This window comes from Azolla caroliniana, unplaced genomic scaffold (assembly GCF_043228905.1).
Source record: "Azolla caroliniana isolate FFs.n. ecotype wild unplaced genomic scaffold, voAzoCaro1.0.p SCAF_4, whole genome shotgun sequence".
Classification (NCBI taxonomy): domain Eukaryota; kingdom Viridiplantae; phylum Streptophyta; class Polypodiopsida; order Salviniales; family Salviniaceae; genus Azolla; species Azolla caroliniana.
In genome coordinates this window covers 83,483-99,846 of record NW_028230439.1, presented here as the reverse complement: position 1 = coordinate 99,846, position 16,364 = coordinate 83,483, and the positions used below count along the sequence as shown (strand labels likewise).

At 35.5% G+C, this 16,364-nt stretch overlaps 2 protein-coding genes across 2 annotated transcripts; both read right to left on the bottom strand.

Annotated features, from left to right (window-relative positions):
• Positions 1-929: 929 nt before the first annotated feature.
• On the bottom strand, positions 930-6,253 carry LOC147864596 (cell division control protein 2 homolog A). The gene is made up of 8 exons (XM_087318715.1): positions 6,009-6,253; positions 3,936-4,120; positions 3,408-3,528; positions 2,723-2,896; positions 2,469-2,632; positions 1,975-2,062; positions 1,461-1,514; positions 930-1,370 (listed from the first exon to the last, which is right to left on the bottom strand). Exons 1-8 carry the CDS (start codon positions 6,015-6,017, stop codon positions 1,281-1,283), a joined length of 885 nt encoding a protein of 294 aa, XP_087174841.1. The 5' UTR covers positions 6,018-6,253; the 3' UTR covers positions 930-1,280.
• A 7,266-nt stretch (positions 6,254-13,519) lies between these two features.
• LOC147864595 (uncharacterized) lies at positions 13,520-14,844 on the bottom strand. The gene is made up of 2 exons (XM_087317644.1): positions 14,619-14,844; positions 13,520-13,861 (listed from the first exon to the last, which is right to left on the bottom strand). The coding sequence occupies exons 1-2, from the start codon at positions 14,766-14,768 to the stop codon at positions 13,793-13,795; spliced, it is 219 nt and encodes a 72-aa protein (XP_087173770.1). The 5' UTR covers positions 14,769-14,844; the 3' UTR covers positions 13,520-13,792.
• Positions 14,845-16,364: the final 1,520 nt, after the last annotated feature.

The window sequence follows — 16,364 nt, the reverse complement described above, 5'->3', positions numbered from 1 at the left end:
TTATATTGTCTAGTGCAATAACAATAGTTGGTAAAAGTGCTGAAGTTGTTACTTTTCTTCTTAGCTCCAATTGATAGGCAGGTAATTTAATCTTAAGGTCTATGCAGTCAATGGACACTTTAAATATCACACTGAAGATTCCTCTTAAATTATTGTGAGGTGAATTTAATCGCAATATCTATGTTGTGCAATGAGGACAATTTTAATTACTCATTGAAATTTGCTCTTATATTATTGTCTAACGAATCACAAACACCATCACTTTCATGCACATTGACTTCAAATCAAGAAATCTCAATGTCTATGTTCTGCAATCAATGGATACTTTTAATTACTCACCAAAAAAATCTCTCCAACTCTCAAGTGAGGTGAAATTAATCTCCATCTCTATGTTCCACAATAAACAGAATTTCTTGTGTACACAATCACTTTAGCATATTCACTTCGATTAAAGCATGCATGATTCAGAGCTAACAAAAATGACTGTTAATAAAGATATTAGTTGATGTCAAAAGTAGTTGTCCAATTGTCACTAACTTGATTATTTGTAACAAAATTTTGTTCATTGTTTGAGAACCCCTGTAGCTATAGGGTGTAATAGCAGGGCTCCTAATCTAAGTTGTGTTTGTTGGAAAACACGCTAAATTGACCAGCTAAATAAAACATTCATAGAACATTCCATGATAAGCTTAGGAGAACATATCAATCACATATACGAATGGAACAAACACTAGACAATGCAAATTTGCTACATAAGAATCAACCTGTTCTGATCTGAAATAAAAAACCCCATCTATAATATATGCAGAAAGAATTGAAATAATTAGCAGGCAAAAGAAATTATAATAATAATCTAATGAAGTACATGGAAGGCTCATCATTATATAGATTGTTGATGCTGAAGATTTCCAAAGGAGTAATGAGTCCTCTTAATCAAAGTATGATGTCATTAGAAGTAAAGCAAATAACAAAAAAACAATGAAAAGAAGTATATGGCAGAGTTCATCACTACATTCTTTGTGATGCTGATCTCTAGGTGTCTCTGTCTGTCTTCATAGCGATTGATGGCCAGCAGAGATCTCTAGTCCCACTCAGGAGACCAACCATTTCCTCTGTTAGGAACCAATCCTTCAATCCCTGGTAGGATCACTACGAAATTCATGTCACACAATAAAAACATGAAAAAAAAATCCACATCAGTTTGTTCCAAGTCCGGGGGGATACAATCTTATGGTGGGTTTCACAATAGTATATAATACAGACAAACAGATGCCAAAAGATCATGGAACTAAACCCAAATCTTTGAAGTATTCATGTCCTAAGGCACTTCGAGCTGTAATACGTCGGATAGGATCCAAACACAGCATTTTCTGTATATAGAATGTTAACAAATTCAGTGCTATCTCATCCCATTTTATAGCAAAACACACCAATAATACAGAAGAGAATCAATAGCATACACAAAGTAGATCGACTCCAGAAGGATCCAACCCAGGAACAATCGATGCAAGATCCTGCCAACCAACAGAGAAAAATTATTGGTAACATGTGCATAAAAGTTGTAAAGAAAACATATCCAGAGTGTTTGTTAATTATTTATCACACCGCACCAATAACATGTGGCAAAAACATGATATTCCACAACAATGAAAATGGTATCCTAGAAGTATGTTTTTAATTGTGATTGGTCTTTGCATATGAAGTTCTATACATGTTCCCATAATAATTTTCATTTTCACCTGATTAATGGCATCTACAATCTTGCAATAAATATAGTTGGAAATTTACAAATTGTAATAGAGAATGTGAGACAGCATCCACCAAGTAAGGGGACCCAAAATCAGAAGTCCATATCAACTATGCATCAAGGAAGATCCTAACCAAGGGGCTTGGATTGTTTATATCTTTCTATATACAACATTAATTATGTATCCAAAAAACACCTAAGAAAACAAAGAAAGCATAATGGAAAACCTTAGGAGGCCATTTCGGAAAAGCTGACTTAAAATCTGGCAGTGCTGTTACCCCTGGCCAAACTTCTTCATTTGGCGTACCTAACACTCTGTCACAGCACCAAAAGCTCTTCATTATATATATATATATAGCTTTTTCAAAACATCCATACATACACACAGAAGTTCTTTCGGTGGCATACTATATTCCAGATGGTAAACTTCAACATAAGGTCAAAACCTATAAAAAGTTATAAGGAAGTAACAGGTATGCAACCATATCTGCCTTGAGACTCATAACATTCAAAAAGAGGGCATGTATAAGTTATTCCGTATCTTTTGGGACATAGCTAGAATGTTAGGACCTAAAAGTCCAATTAACTATCAAAATAGTTTGACTGTTCATAAACAGTTTTCTTTAGTGATACATAGACGTCCATAATTAAATACACTCATTCATTCATTCTGCATGCATGTATCAAAACATGTACTTCTGATGTTCTAAAGATAGGTTACCTAAAAATCTTGAACAGTTCATCAATTTCTGAATCCCCCGGAAAGAGGGGACGTTGATTTACCATTTCTGCAAAGATGCAACCTACTGACCACACATCAACTGGAGTGGAATAATGCCGAGAACCTAATAGGATCTCTGGTGCACGATACCATAAAGTAACAACCTAAAGTTTCAAACCCCAAACAAAAAACATTAACCTTTATGATAGTAACTGTTATCAATAGTGATATATGCAATAAATTACCAAACTAACCTCATGAGTAAATGTTCTCACTGGGATGCCAAATGCCCTAGCCAGCCCAAAGTCAGCAAGCTTTAGTGCATTTGTACGCCTATCTATGAGCAGATTCTGTGGCTTCAGATCACGATGAAGAACCCTGTGCGAATGACAATATGCTATGCCTCGCAATATCTGGTAGAGATAGGTCTGATAAACAGAGAACATATTACCACCTATGATCAAGACCCTTGAATTGCCATCATTAAGTTTTAGACAACAATTGTTCAAAAACAATTACAGAAAGTTGCAGATCTTCATCACATAGACCAAGGTCACTGAATGGACTAAATGTTCATTTTATGCATAGATTGATGACAATAAATTTACTACATACAACTAGTTCTTACTGGAATGCTTAATCCTGTATGCATCCTGATAATCAAACCTCTCATCATATTAGAACTACTTCATGTTAAAGATTATCATCGACATTCTAAAAAAATAATTTGCTACCAGACTCTGAACACTCCAGAGTTTGCTTCTTCAGTAACATGTAAATTACAGCCATCCTAACTGCTACTCTACAGAAAAATTATAGCTTTCTAAGTTTTATTCTTGAGGCTTTGAAACTCCCCACATATCATCTAGATACGATTCCTTATTGTTCACACCACACAATATCCCTACACATTGACAAGGTCCAAGAAGCTCACCATACTTTAATTAAACGTGCATCCTGGGCAAAATCAGGGGTGGTGTCCATGAATTTCTTCAAATCCAAGTCGAGATATTCAAACACCAAATACAATCTTTTTTCACTATGCACAACATCCTGCAACCTGAATAAGAAAGAGAAACCATCAATCAAGTTCAGACATAGAGAAAAATAAGAACAAACAATAAATCAGCATATTTAAGATGCCAAAATGACCTATAATCGCGAACAAAGAATTACATCATAAAGTGTTGTATTCTCTTCAACAACAACAAAACAACATAAATATAACCAAATATAGGATACTAAAAAGTCTAGTTACCAAGTCACTCAAGGTTATGAAATTAGGGAGACTGAAACTTCTGCCTTGGACAGATATCTAACAGAGCCACTTACGGGTGGAGAGATCACCAAAGCAAGGAAAGCCAGTGAGTGAATGCTGACAGATAGACTATAGTAGTCTTTGTTTGCTAGTTGAAAGAATAAAAAAAAATGTTTGTCCTGTTACCATCAAAAATGGCTGAGACATACCTGACTATGTTCCCGTGCTGCATTTCCTTTAGAAGAGAAATCTCACGGATCGCAGTGCTTGGAACTCCCTCATCTTCTTGCTCTAAGCGGATCTTCTTAAGAGCAATTGTTTCATTTGTGAGTTTATCTTTGGCTTTATACACAACACCATAGGTTCCTTCCCCAATCTTTTCAACTTTCTGATACTACATCCAACAAAAACAAGAGACAGCATCAACCTTCTGCATTAGAAAATTACGAGCTCTAAAGGTCCCATTTATTTTTTATATATAATCTTCTAAGGAACCATCAACAAATACTACTCCATACTTTCATTTTTGCTAGAATGTTAGATTCTCACATTGCATTGACGAGATTGGGTTATATCATTGATCAAACACAGTGCAAAGTACTTTCTGCTTCTTAATAAGTTAAAAAAATCCGTTTACGTAGCCACTATCTACATCTTTGAATATATTCTCAAGGGATTAAAGAATGTTAGATTATTAATATAATCGTCTGTTGATGTATTACTTGCACTCTCTCTCTCTCTCTAGATTTGCCAAGACTTCTCTGCTACTTGCAAACTGTTAATACATGAAAAACGGACAACACTCCCTATATATATATAAGTAGCTCTCTCTATATATACACATGAATAGTCCAAAATGTTATGCCATCTGTCACACGCGAAAATAGATCTACCAAGAGGAATCTGCAATGCACAAACTGTTTATGCGGAAAGACTAATAGACAACATAAATTATGACTGCAGATTAATGGGAAATTTGATTTTATGTGAAAGTATCTGCGAACCGAGAGCATTGTGTGAGAAAATATACTTCATTGAGACAGAAAGACCACACTTTAATGTGCAGACAAATTGGCAAAACAAAAAAGAAGATGTCGAAAATAAATGCCAGCATAAGAAGCTGAATAATATGGGAGCGCAAAACGGAATGTCTGAAAATGCCTATAAAACAGGTCATAATGAACAGTACAGTTAATAGAATAATGAGCAAAATCAAGGAGATGGCTGCTGAGAAGCATGATGAAATTCATATTGGACAACATTATGGGCAAAAAACCAAGAAGAGTTGAAGCTGGCAGGTAAAGGGCAGACCCAAGGTCACATTGCAGTGAAGAAGTTATTTTTTGTTGAATTTCAAGGTCAAAGAGTAAGAGACTCAGACTCATTATGGAAAACACAATTTATTGCACAGAATAATTAGAAAAAAATAAAAAATATCTATACAAAGAAGCATGAAGAGTGTATTATTGGACACATATAGGACAGATATAACAAGAGAAAAGTAAAAGTAAGAAAAGGCAACTAAAGAAGGTCATAATGTATAGCATAATTAGCACAATCATGAGCAAGCATCTAGAAATGGAGCGGGAGGTAGGTCAACATAATTAGCAGGAATCAAGAGAAACTCTACAAAGGATGGTGAACCAAATCGTAGGCAAAGCAGGTCATAATGCATAGCATAATGAGCACAATCATGAACAAGCATCTAGAAATGGCGGGTGTAGTAGGTCGATGTAATTAACAGGAACCAAGAGAAACTCTATGAAGGACGGTAACAAAATCGTAGGCAACTTAATAGACCTAAAACGATGGAAAAAAACAAAAACATCTCCATACATTTTGAATGTCGCAGCTGTAAGAGGAGCAATGACTCATGCCATATCCAGACTAAATCAGCAGAAGGAAGAAAACCAAGAAAATGTCTGCATATTTTGAGGAGAATATGGTAACAAGAAGAGGAGATCCAAACGTAAACGGAAAGAAATGCAGAAAAGAAGCATAATTGTTACATCCTATGAAACGGTGATATTTAGTATTTAGAGAGCAAAAACAAGTGAATAACGCCATACTGGATGAGAGATTATCGAGAAAGAACAAGAAAATATATGTAAGGGGAAATGAAGCAAGCCACCGAGAAACATAATAAGCAAAGTTATAAGCAAAAGCAAGCACATGTCTCAAAAATTAGAGGAGAAGATGGAAGAGAATGAAGAGATGCAAAAGGTCTAAAAAATAAAATAAAACGGAAATGACATGAAAGGGGATGGGGGAAGAGAGAATACCTGTTCCATTCAGAAGCGTAACGACTGGAGATCCCTGAGTGGAATGAACTCTGCAAAAACCAAAAGCGTAAAGAGAGAGGGAGGGAGGGAGGGAGGGAGAACAAAGGTGCAGAATGTGAGGGGAGCTCTCAGATTTGCAGAGAGGAGAGAAGGCTCATCTCCATAGCCAGGAAATCTGGGGAGCTCAGACACAAACACAGACAAAGTAGAAGACGAAGAAGAGGTGTGAAAGTGAAAGGAAGTCACAAAATGCCGCGAAAGAGTAATAATATTATTAATTATTATAATTACTATTATTAAAAAAATCATTAATCAATCATTTTCCCTATTTCCGCGTGGCGTCGCCCCATTGGTCGTCCCATCCCTTGTCTAGGCCCTTAATCCTCTCGCCCACCAACAACAAACAACATATGCTCGTGAAGCCCAGAAAAGCCAGGGCATACACTTCCACGCACAGGCCATCTAGTTCGGGCTCTCCGCAACTGTTACGTGTTCTCTCGTACATAATGCTCGTGATGCTTTCCGCTCACCCCTCTCATGAAGCCCATAAAAGCCCTTAAGTGTTCTGGTTCCGCACGCATGTGGCCATCTTGTTTGGGCTCTCCACGAGTGTTATGTGTGTATAGTGTTCTTGTACATAATGCTTGTGATGCTTTTCGCTCACCCCTCTTGTGAAGCCCATAAAAGCCCTGAAGTGTTCCGATTCCATAAACAAGTGTTAGAAGTGCTTTTTTGTGGATGGGATGGGTTTCAATAGACTTTTAATAAGGAGACTACAAGTCGCCCATGGATATACATATGTTGACAACTGACTTTGCCTTTGTGCTCTTCAATATATTGGATATGTGTGTGTGTCCAAGACGTGGATCGACGTACAGAGCTACAAATTTGGCTCTGAGCTAACATGAGAACTTGTGTGTCAGTTGAAATCAAGGCATGGGATTCATGAACGTATGGTAGAATTGGGTTGGGAAATTATACTCGTGTTCTGTTACAATTTATATGTAATGGCTAATTTTATCTATCTTAATCGTCTACAAAAACCTAGCTTAGACCGATGTGATCTAACTTTAGACACCTCCATGATGAACATCTAAAGCCTTCATATGGATAAATTTGAGTTCCTATATGTTGCAAACATTTTGGACATTGAGGGACATATTCCAATTGGGATCAATTGGGGTGACAAGGCCCTAATATGGCTCCAAGATCATTGATGATGGTGGGATGTATTCCCATGCTAAGATATTGATTTATCGAATTGGCACGTGAATGAAAAGTATTGGCTTGGTTTGTGTTTCAAACAACCACCCAATTGGATTAAGTGGAATATTCACGATGCTCCCGTTTAAGAGTCAATTTCAATGAGGAAGTGGTAAAAACATGTTCCGACAATGACAGATTACTAAAGGGGAGGAAAGAAAAAGACCAAGATAAGTAATCCTTACCAACCGCACGATCATTATAATGTGGTCCAGAATTTACCCTTCTATTTATTTCATTTCAATAGTATCGTAAACATTAGGATTTGAGGCAAGTAAGGTTTCTCCTATCAAGAATTAAGCGATATATCGGAATGTCTCTAAAATTTGAGGGGTTGCAAGCTTTTTAATCACAATCTTTCTTTGTGGGGAATGATTTTGCAAGGGGTCATTTAATGCTTGAAAAGGCATCTTTAAGGCACATGCCAAAACATGCATGTTGTCTGTCACACACATAACAACATAGAAGATATATGGAAATCATTACCTGGATATTCAAACAAAGGAAAATAGGAATTCTTCCACCTAAGAGAGTTTCAAGTTGTACAAATCATTGAATGAATGGAATCATTACAAGGATATTCCAACGTAACACGAAAAATAAAAAAAATATATTCTCTATTTCGTCACCAAGAAAAGTAATCACAGTGATGAATTGCCATCAGCATTAACATTAACGGTAGGCTTTCAAGTTATGTGATCAATTGAAAGGGTCGTTCGCAATTGATCGAGTTGGTGTGTTGTCGTACACCCTCTTTCCGATATTGACAAAATTGTTCAATGTACCACACTATGTTGGATTTCATCCGGATACTCAATTTGAACCATAAATTATTGGAGCAAAAGGTTTTAATTCTTTAACTTGCACAAGTGGATATCATAAGCCAACACTTGTCTTGTCTAATGTTTTACGTCACATCATGATGGATTTCCATATCCATACACAATCTAAACTAGGCCTTGTTTGGAGCAAAGTGGTTTATCAAAGAAAAACATTGGTTGCCATTGGAAACCAAGGTGATACAAAAGTGGTTCAACAACTTGCTCCATCGAGATTTGGATGATATCTATGTTGTCATAATTGTATTAGATGTGACTTTTTAAATGTAGATTAAACAATTGCGTACTAGAAATACAAAGGTAGACAACAATTCTTGATAAAATATTAGAGTTGTTCGATGTGTCTATAATAGCTTTTCTTGGGTTCTACTTTAATCCTACTATAATTTTAGGAACTTTGTGATGTATTTATAATCTTCTAAAGTGATGAATGATCGTATTCAAAATCAATGTCTTGTGCTAGCAAGAAAGCAATAATAAGGCAAACTAAGTGAACTAACTTTGGTAAATCCCTCATAATTTTTTGGATCCATACATAGACTCTATCAATCCTCACAAACATAGACAAACATGCAAAGAAGCAACACCGTAAAGAAATGTAAGTCATGATCATTGTTATTTCTCTATGTAAGAAAGAGCATGAGAGAGACATGATTTGTCTTTATTGTTGCTACATGAGGTCCAATTAACTATCTGAATATAACTGGCAAATGTTGTCTCCCTCCCTCTCTATTATTTCTTTTACAATAGAGAAAATATCATATAACTGGCATCTTACGCATGCTTATATTTTCCCACAAGTGAAGGATTCAATTTTCCTACAAATGGTAATCAGCCACATATTTAGGGCGCAGATCACTTATTGGAAATAAGCGTTACGAACTAATTTGATTTCTTTGGTAGTTTACTGAGTTCAAACATACATATAAAGATGCACCAAGTGCAAAGATGATAAGGGAAGTTCAGCCCTCCATTCCTTTTATTTTCGGGTCAATCCCCGGCCTTTGCCAGCTTATTCTCTATTCATCCTAACATTTGCGAGCTTCCATACCAATATATCTGATTCAACTTCAAATGACTCTAGTGTTAAAACCTTGTCTTTCAATACCTCACAACCAGAGGTGTCATTTGTTTCTTCCACATATCTCACAAGCATCGGAAGGTCTTTGAACCTTTCAAGTTGCTCTGGGACCTCCACGACTCTTTCCGCTCTAGGAGAGGAAACCTAACACAAGGATGACTTGTCTATTAATACAAATATTGAAAGAGTTTGGTAACATTTGCTGTGTACACGAGGCAAGAATGCATGCACTACCTCCAATGCCAAATTGCTCGGAAGAGTACCGTCTTGCACTCCCTCTTCCAGATGTTTCCCATATATATCTATATGGGAAAAGCTTTTAATCTCTATCATTGTCGGGGATCCATACCTATAAGGAACCAAGAGCATTAGATTATATATATATATATATATACATACATACATACATACATACATATATATATATATAGAGAGAGAGAGAGAGAGCATCAATCAACTAACTGGTCTATATATATATATATATATATATATATATATATAGAGAGAGAGAGAGAGAGAGAGAGAGAGAGAGAGAGAGAGAGCATCAATCAACTAACTGGTGTTGCCTTTCAAGCCTCTTTCACTCCCTTTTATCATAGCAAAAAGGGATAGTCCAGATGTTATGAGCATACATATACTGTAGGAGTCAACGGGTAATTGATCGATCCACGAGTGGATGGCATCTCTGGTGACACAATCTAGACAACTAATGTTCAAACTTCAGACATAATAATAAACCTAGGGAATTCATCAGTAAAATGCATTCCTTGCGATAATGCCTGCAAACAATGTGAAAACAAGTCCAACGAAGGAGTTTTGATAATATGTACACTTTTGACATTCTATCAATCCTTTCATATTACTTGGCAAATTATATGAGATATTAGGCTGTATTACTAACTATTCAAAAACTTGTCAAGACGCACATAGAGACAACCTTTTCCAGAAGCCTTGAATATATACGGAGAAATTGCTTCCGAATTCCTCCAAAACTTCCGTTGCAATTATGAGAACCCTTTCTCCCCACAGTTTCTGTTCTAAGTTCACCCCATACCCAATTCGTCCATCACCAAACTGGCAAACCATTTACAATGTGCCAAACCTGGTGAATATTTTGTATTTCATAAATGGGTTGAATGAGCAAATATACAGAAAACAAGTTAACAAATAACAAAAATCTCTGGAGATTTTGCACTATTTCAAACAAGAAACATAAATCAGTTTCACATACCTCTAAGAAAAATCAGTTTCACTGAGTCCTCCCGAATTAATATACTCAAACACTGGGTCAAATCTCGAAGCATTTTGTTTGTTTCTCAAAACATATGAATTAGGTGGTAATGAAGATTTCAATACATCATCTTGCATTACAAAAGTAATGGGAGATCTGGATCTAAACTTCATGGCAGCAATAAGAAGCTTTTTAAGCCCAACTATAGTATATTATGAGAAGATTACTTACGTAAAACTACTCTCTTCTGAGTTTCTATTGTTTTTTTTAAACTTTAATACAATGTGCTGGTATGATGCATGTGTCTGTAGATAAATACCTAAAAAAATCAATATTAAATAAGGTTCAATTACAATAACTGGGGTGGTATAACTTAAAATCTCTTGTCAGTGTGATTCTCTTCAATAAAATACATTTCGTAAATTAACTGATAAATATTCCTCTCAGTTCTGTCACCATCCCTCCAAGCTTTATTATGTAGACATTCCCTTCAAAACGAAGCTTTTTCTTTTTCAATTGAAGTTATAGGATCTTGCTATCAATAAATACAGGTATTCCATGCTACATGTCAAGAGCATTCTTTGTCACTGGTTTTTCTATCTTTATACTGTAGAAAGGGGTCGAAGGAACAATAAAATATACCTGAACATCACCAATTCCTTCACCTTCTTCTTCCAATACATCATCAGTAACAGCATCATCCTCATCTTCTTCTTCACACTTGATTGATTCTGCAAACTGAAACAAATATTCTTAAAATGCCCAGAATAAAAATATCCTCACCACCAACATCTTATTCAACCTATGGTATACCCATACATATATAAAGAGGCTATATCTCCAAACACATTATACGCAGATATCTAAGATTCTTCTTGATCATGCCATCATGCCTCATTCATCACAATTTATCTCTCATTCGACATTCATCATGCATCATGCCATCATTCATCATACATCTGCCATGCATCATTCATCATCCATCGATCATCATGTCATCCTTTGTCAATTGTTATGGTCGTGCATTGATGACTCGTCAACACTCACCATCATGCCCTTGTGTCGTCCATCACCATCATTCATCATTCATCAATATTACCATCAACCCTAGGTTCTTAAGAAAATAAAGAATCGAGTTAAGCATGTGAAGAAACAATTACCTGCATCGAGATCATTCCTGAGTTTATTGTCCTGTTCATCAAATTCATCATCATAAACTAACAATACATTTCTATTCTTTTCTGGCGCCCATCGTGAACTAATTTTCTCTAGTTTGTTTGTCTTAGCTTGAGATGATTTGCATGAACTAACCCTCTCTTGCTCGGAGGAAAAAAAGTAGGGTTTCTCTCCGAGCTGTGGAACCTTGTTCCTTTTGTAAGGGCACCCGGAACCCAATAAACCGAGAAAGCGTCTCACGGCCTGCACTTCTGTAGTGATAAGCACATAGCTCTGGCGAAGGACCTGCTACAGATGTTCATCTCTGACACTCCCTCGGTGTATCATTTTCAGAGATTTACCAAAATACCCCTCTTCGCTGCCTTCAGATAATTTCGAAACTACCCCTGCATTTTTTTAAATTTCCCAAAATGCCCTTTATTTTCCTCCGATGAGTCTAGTAAACGACATGCATGGTATCTAGAACTGGTCATTTGTGGCTGATAAGCTATATCATGGGATTACGCATGTAATTGTACGTTACCATAAAAAACTGTAGTTACAAAGATGATTTGTCAGCGATGATGTTAAAACTTAAGATAGTGACAATGTTCAATTATTGATTACTCTATGATGAAAATTTGAGTTTTGTACTAATCGGTCAATGTAGTAGTTTAAGTTGAAGATAACTCTTTTAATATATTTGGCAATTCTACCTATTTCATAAATACAAACCTAACATTTCCTTTACAATCCCTTAATTGTATGTGATATTTGGCAATTCTATGGTAAATTCATTTGTTTTACCCAAAAAGAAATTGTTAGATGTATATTCAAGTATTCCATCTTGGTCAACCTAGAAACATTTGGGAAATAAAGAAACTATGTGATGATATTTCACTCTTCTTCCTCCCCCCCCCCCTAGTATACCCTCGTACAATCATTACTCTAATATTAACGAGCACTTCTTCATCAATAATGTTTGCACCCATCTACATATTTTGCCCTTTGAGTTCATTCTATTCACAAATCATTTCATGTGTTCATGATCAAACAAAACTTCACATGTAGATCCATACATTTTATGGCACTATTGTTAACTTGTTTTAGAGCATGGATAATACCAAATAACTCCTACTAATCACATGTAGATCATTTTGTGGGTTTATACTCAACCTTTCACTTTCCAAGGCAATTGGGCTTCCCGTCTTGGATTAAGACGATCCCTATCACAAAAGATTTGGTATTTGTTCCTAAATAAATAGCATATTGGGATCCATTATGGGTAACAAGTGCATTGTAGAGATAATATTATCAAGCTTATCAAAACTTATCTAATGCCAAAGCACATGAGGGTTTGCAAATCTATACTTTATTTCTAGGTGAATACATTACAAGAGAGCAAATAATAGTCAATATATTGTATTGTGCACAACATATCCAAGCTAGGAGATGTAGGATCTACACTTGCAATGAAACATTTCAATAAGTTCATTTCAATGTTTGGGAATTTTGTAAAATACTCACAATCTCTAAACGATTCATTCTTCATTATAGTTTTTCTATGTTTCGTTGATTTTATGTTATTGTATTACATCGAAGAGGCCAAGCCATTCCTTGGCAAGGCCATCCTATACCATATGAATGAAACATTATCCTCTATGTTGCAACCATTTCTAACTAGACAATACCCTCAAATTCCTCCTCAGACCACCAATTAATTTTATTTCATGGCAATGTCAAAACCTTGTGTTCTACACATCTTATTGATCTCTTTAAATTAAATCAAAGCTCGATACAAAACTTTAGTCAAAATTTATAGCAAAGAGCATAAGAAGTTCTTGATTAAACATTAATAACATTCCCATTTTAGCAATTATTGCTAGTTCATGGCCAATCAAGGTTACACCACAATCATGAATGCATTGATACAAGCACAGTATATACCACATCAAGTTTACATTTCATTGGAGGAAGCTTACACAGACATATGATAATGTTCTCTCAACTTCTGCTGTTGGGATTTTAAGAAGAATAAAGGTTTGTTTTATGCAGGCAAAATCCCATCTCTTATCATTGTGACTGAAAATAAAGCAGTCCCCTGGTCACATGAACAGTCCCAAGCAAGAGATGACAATTCTTCGAATTGAACATTAACTTATGCTTTCACGATATTATTAGAGTTTCTTGAAGAGAAAACATAAACCCTAACAGCTCAAGTAGAAAAGCGGCCACCCTGGCTTTTGTCCTTCACAAGAAGCTGATTGTATTCTGGCCGAGAAGTCTGTAACAAGTTATGTTGTAAGGTTTTCTTTGAATCAGATGAATTTACTACAAAAACAAAGGCAAGAAAGAAAGAAAAACTTGTTTTCAAGATCATTATGCTAGTTAAATGTTCGTTGTTTCTTTGAGGGGGTGGGATGTCAAGATCTCTAATGCCATTAAAGAAGGAATTCATCATTCCCCTGTCATACACATAGATGAACCTAAACCATTCATGATGGATAGGAAAAAAAATCCTGTGTAAAAAAACATGAGCAGTTTCATCATCAACAAACACCGCCATCATCATCATCAATGGACAAGGATTATCATTAGAATATCGTACAGGAGCGTTTAGGTCTTTTCTACCTTAAAGTATCTAAAGGGAAACTAGATCAAACGACAATTTTCGAAAATAAATCAAACTAATGGAAAATTTTAAGCCTTGCTGAGATTAAACTAAATTAATGGAAAAAAACCTCCAAATACATAACAAATATTTGGATTTGAATTAGGAAAAAGCCAAACATGTCGACATGATTTCCATAATTTTAACTCTTAAAATCAAATCATAAATAACCCTGGTTCGAAAGAGAATCACTCAACGCAAAAAACTATCCGGTTCTTCAACATTACAATGGTGTACAGTAAAAAACCTAACCCTAAAAATTTACATCCGACCTTTTACCTCTGGAAACAAAACTTCAAAAAAAAAAACAAGTTCTTACAATAGCTTAGCAATAAAAATCAGGATAATCTTAGACGGAGAGTTTGCTTACCAGATCTTTGAAGAGGATGTAAACGATGAGGAGGAAGAGAACAAAGAGGATCTCGAACTCTGCCAGACGAATGAAATCAAAGACACGATTTACGGCTCGTGAGAGGAGAGATGGAGGTGGTGACCTATCATCGCTCCTCTGTCTCCTCATCTCTTCTCCTCTCTGTGTTCTTCTTCAACTACCCTGCTTTCTTCTCTGTTTTCTCACACTTTTACGAATATCTAAAGGATGCCCTTTTCGAACAAATGGGTAATATCAATTCTACCCCTTTTAGTTGAACTTTTTCTTTATGTCTTGTTGGAGTTTCTCTCGTTCTTTTCACTTTTTCCTTACAATTAAAACTTATCTTCGTCGTGATGCTGAAGGAGCGGAGGTGATGACTCGTTTGCACATAGATTTACTAAGTTAAACATATGAGACATAAACTATGTTGACTCGATCTAATGAAATGGGACTAGTGTTGGCATCTGAGTCTCGATAAATATTGGATTGTCCAACCGAATGTCTTGGGTTTTGGTTGGCCTTACTTGTTTAGCACATCATCTTATTGGCTCGATACTTCAAATTTTTCATTGTGCTTCTAATCTTTATGCCTACTAAGATCATTGAAACGAATAAGAGAACTAAAAACAAATTTAGCATGTGATTAGATGGGCCTTGATTGAATTTGAGAGAATTTTTGGCGTTACTGCTTCATTTTATAAATTGTCCTCGTTTTCTCCCTTCTTATTCTATTATTCTCTTGTTCGCATCTTTTTGTGTAATGATTGAATGTAGTAGATGTATGAAAACAAAAATTACCGAGTTGTTAGCCGAGGTATTTCCAAATAATTGAGAGTTAAGTGACATGGGTTCTCATAGGGGAGGAAGGTGGTAGGCTTGGTTTATGGATCTTGATTTGCCACCTATGGGACTATGGAAAATTTTCCCTTCAATCTTCTTTATTTCCTCAAATGCCAATGCTCAACAATCAGAAAGAGGGAAAAAAAAAGAGAATTGTTTTTAAACATCCACATAGAAATTTGAAATTCGTTGTAATTTTGCAATCACTCCCACAAAATCACTCCCACATCTTAAACAATGACCTTATATGAATTAGTGTGATTCATGGCCATGGTTATTCGGGTGTTTTGCCCTTGTTCTGCAAACATGCAAGAATGTGTTTGAATCAAATTGTAATGATTCACAACCAGTTTGAATTATGTGGCTCTAATTACTACACCTTCTATCTAACATGGTCGCTAAATGTTCTCCCATGGGATAATGTATTCTTAAGGTCATCCTAAAAGTATTTGTGTTAAAATGATGAATTGAAAAATATGAGGAAATAATGTTACATAATAGTTATGCATTCTTCTTGTGATTGATCTTCAAAAAACTACATGGGAAAAATAAAATATCCATATCAAAACCTCATGTTATTTTCATAAGGAAGACTTATTCCAATGAAAGAGGTAGTTCCTTGATATGGTGTTTAAAAAAGAAAAATAATCACTAAAATTTGTCCTTAGAATTTTATTCGTGTACACACTAAAGTAAATTTCTATTTGAAACGATGCCTATTGTGTTGCAATATACATACAAAAGTACGAAAGAATAACTACATTGCGAGACAAACTTAATGCCTATTGTGTTGCAATATACATTCTCATGGACTTTGAAATCTAGACATTAATGCCATAATACTAGGTCGTTTAGCTTGCCTTTCTACATTTGTACACTGACTTGGCTAATGTGTTTATTGAA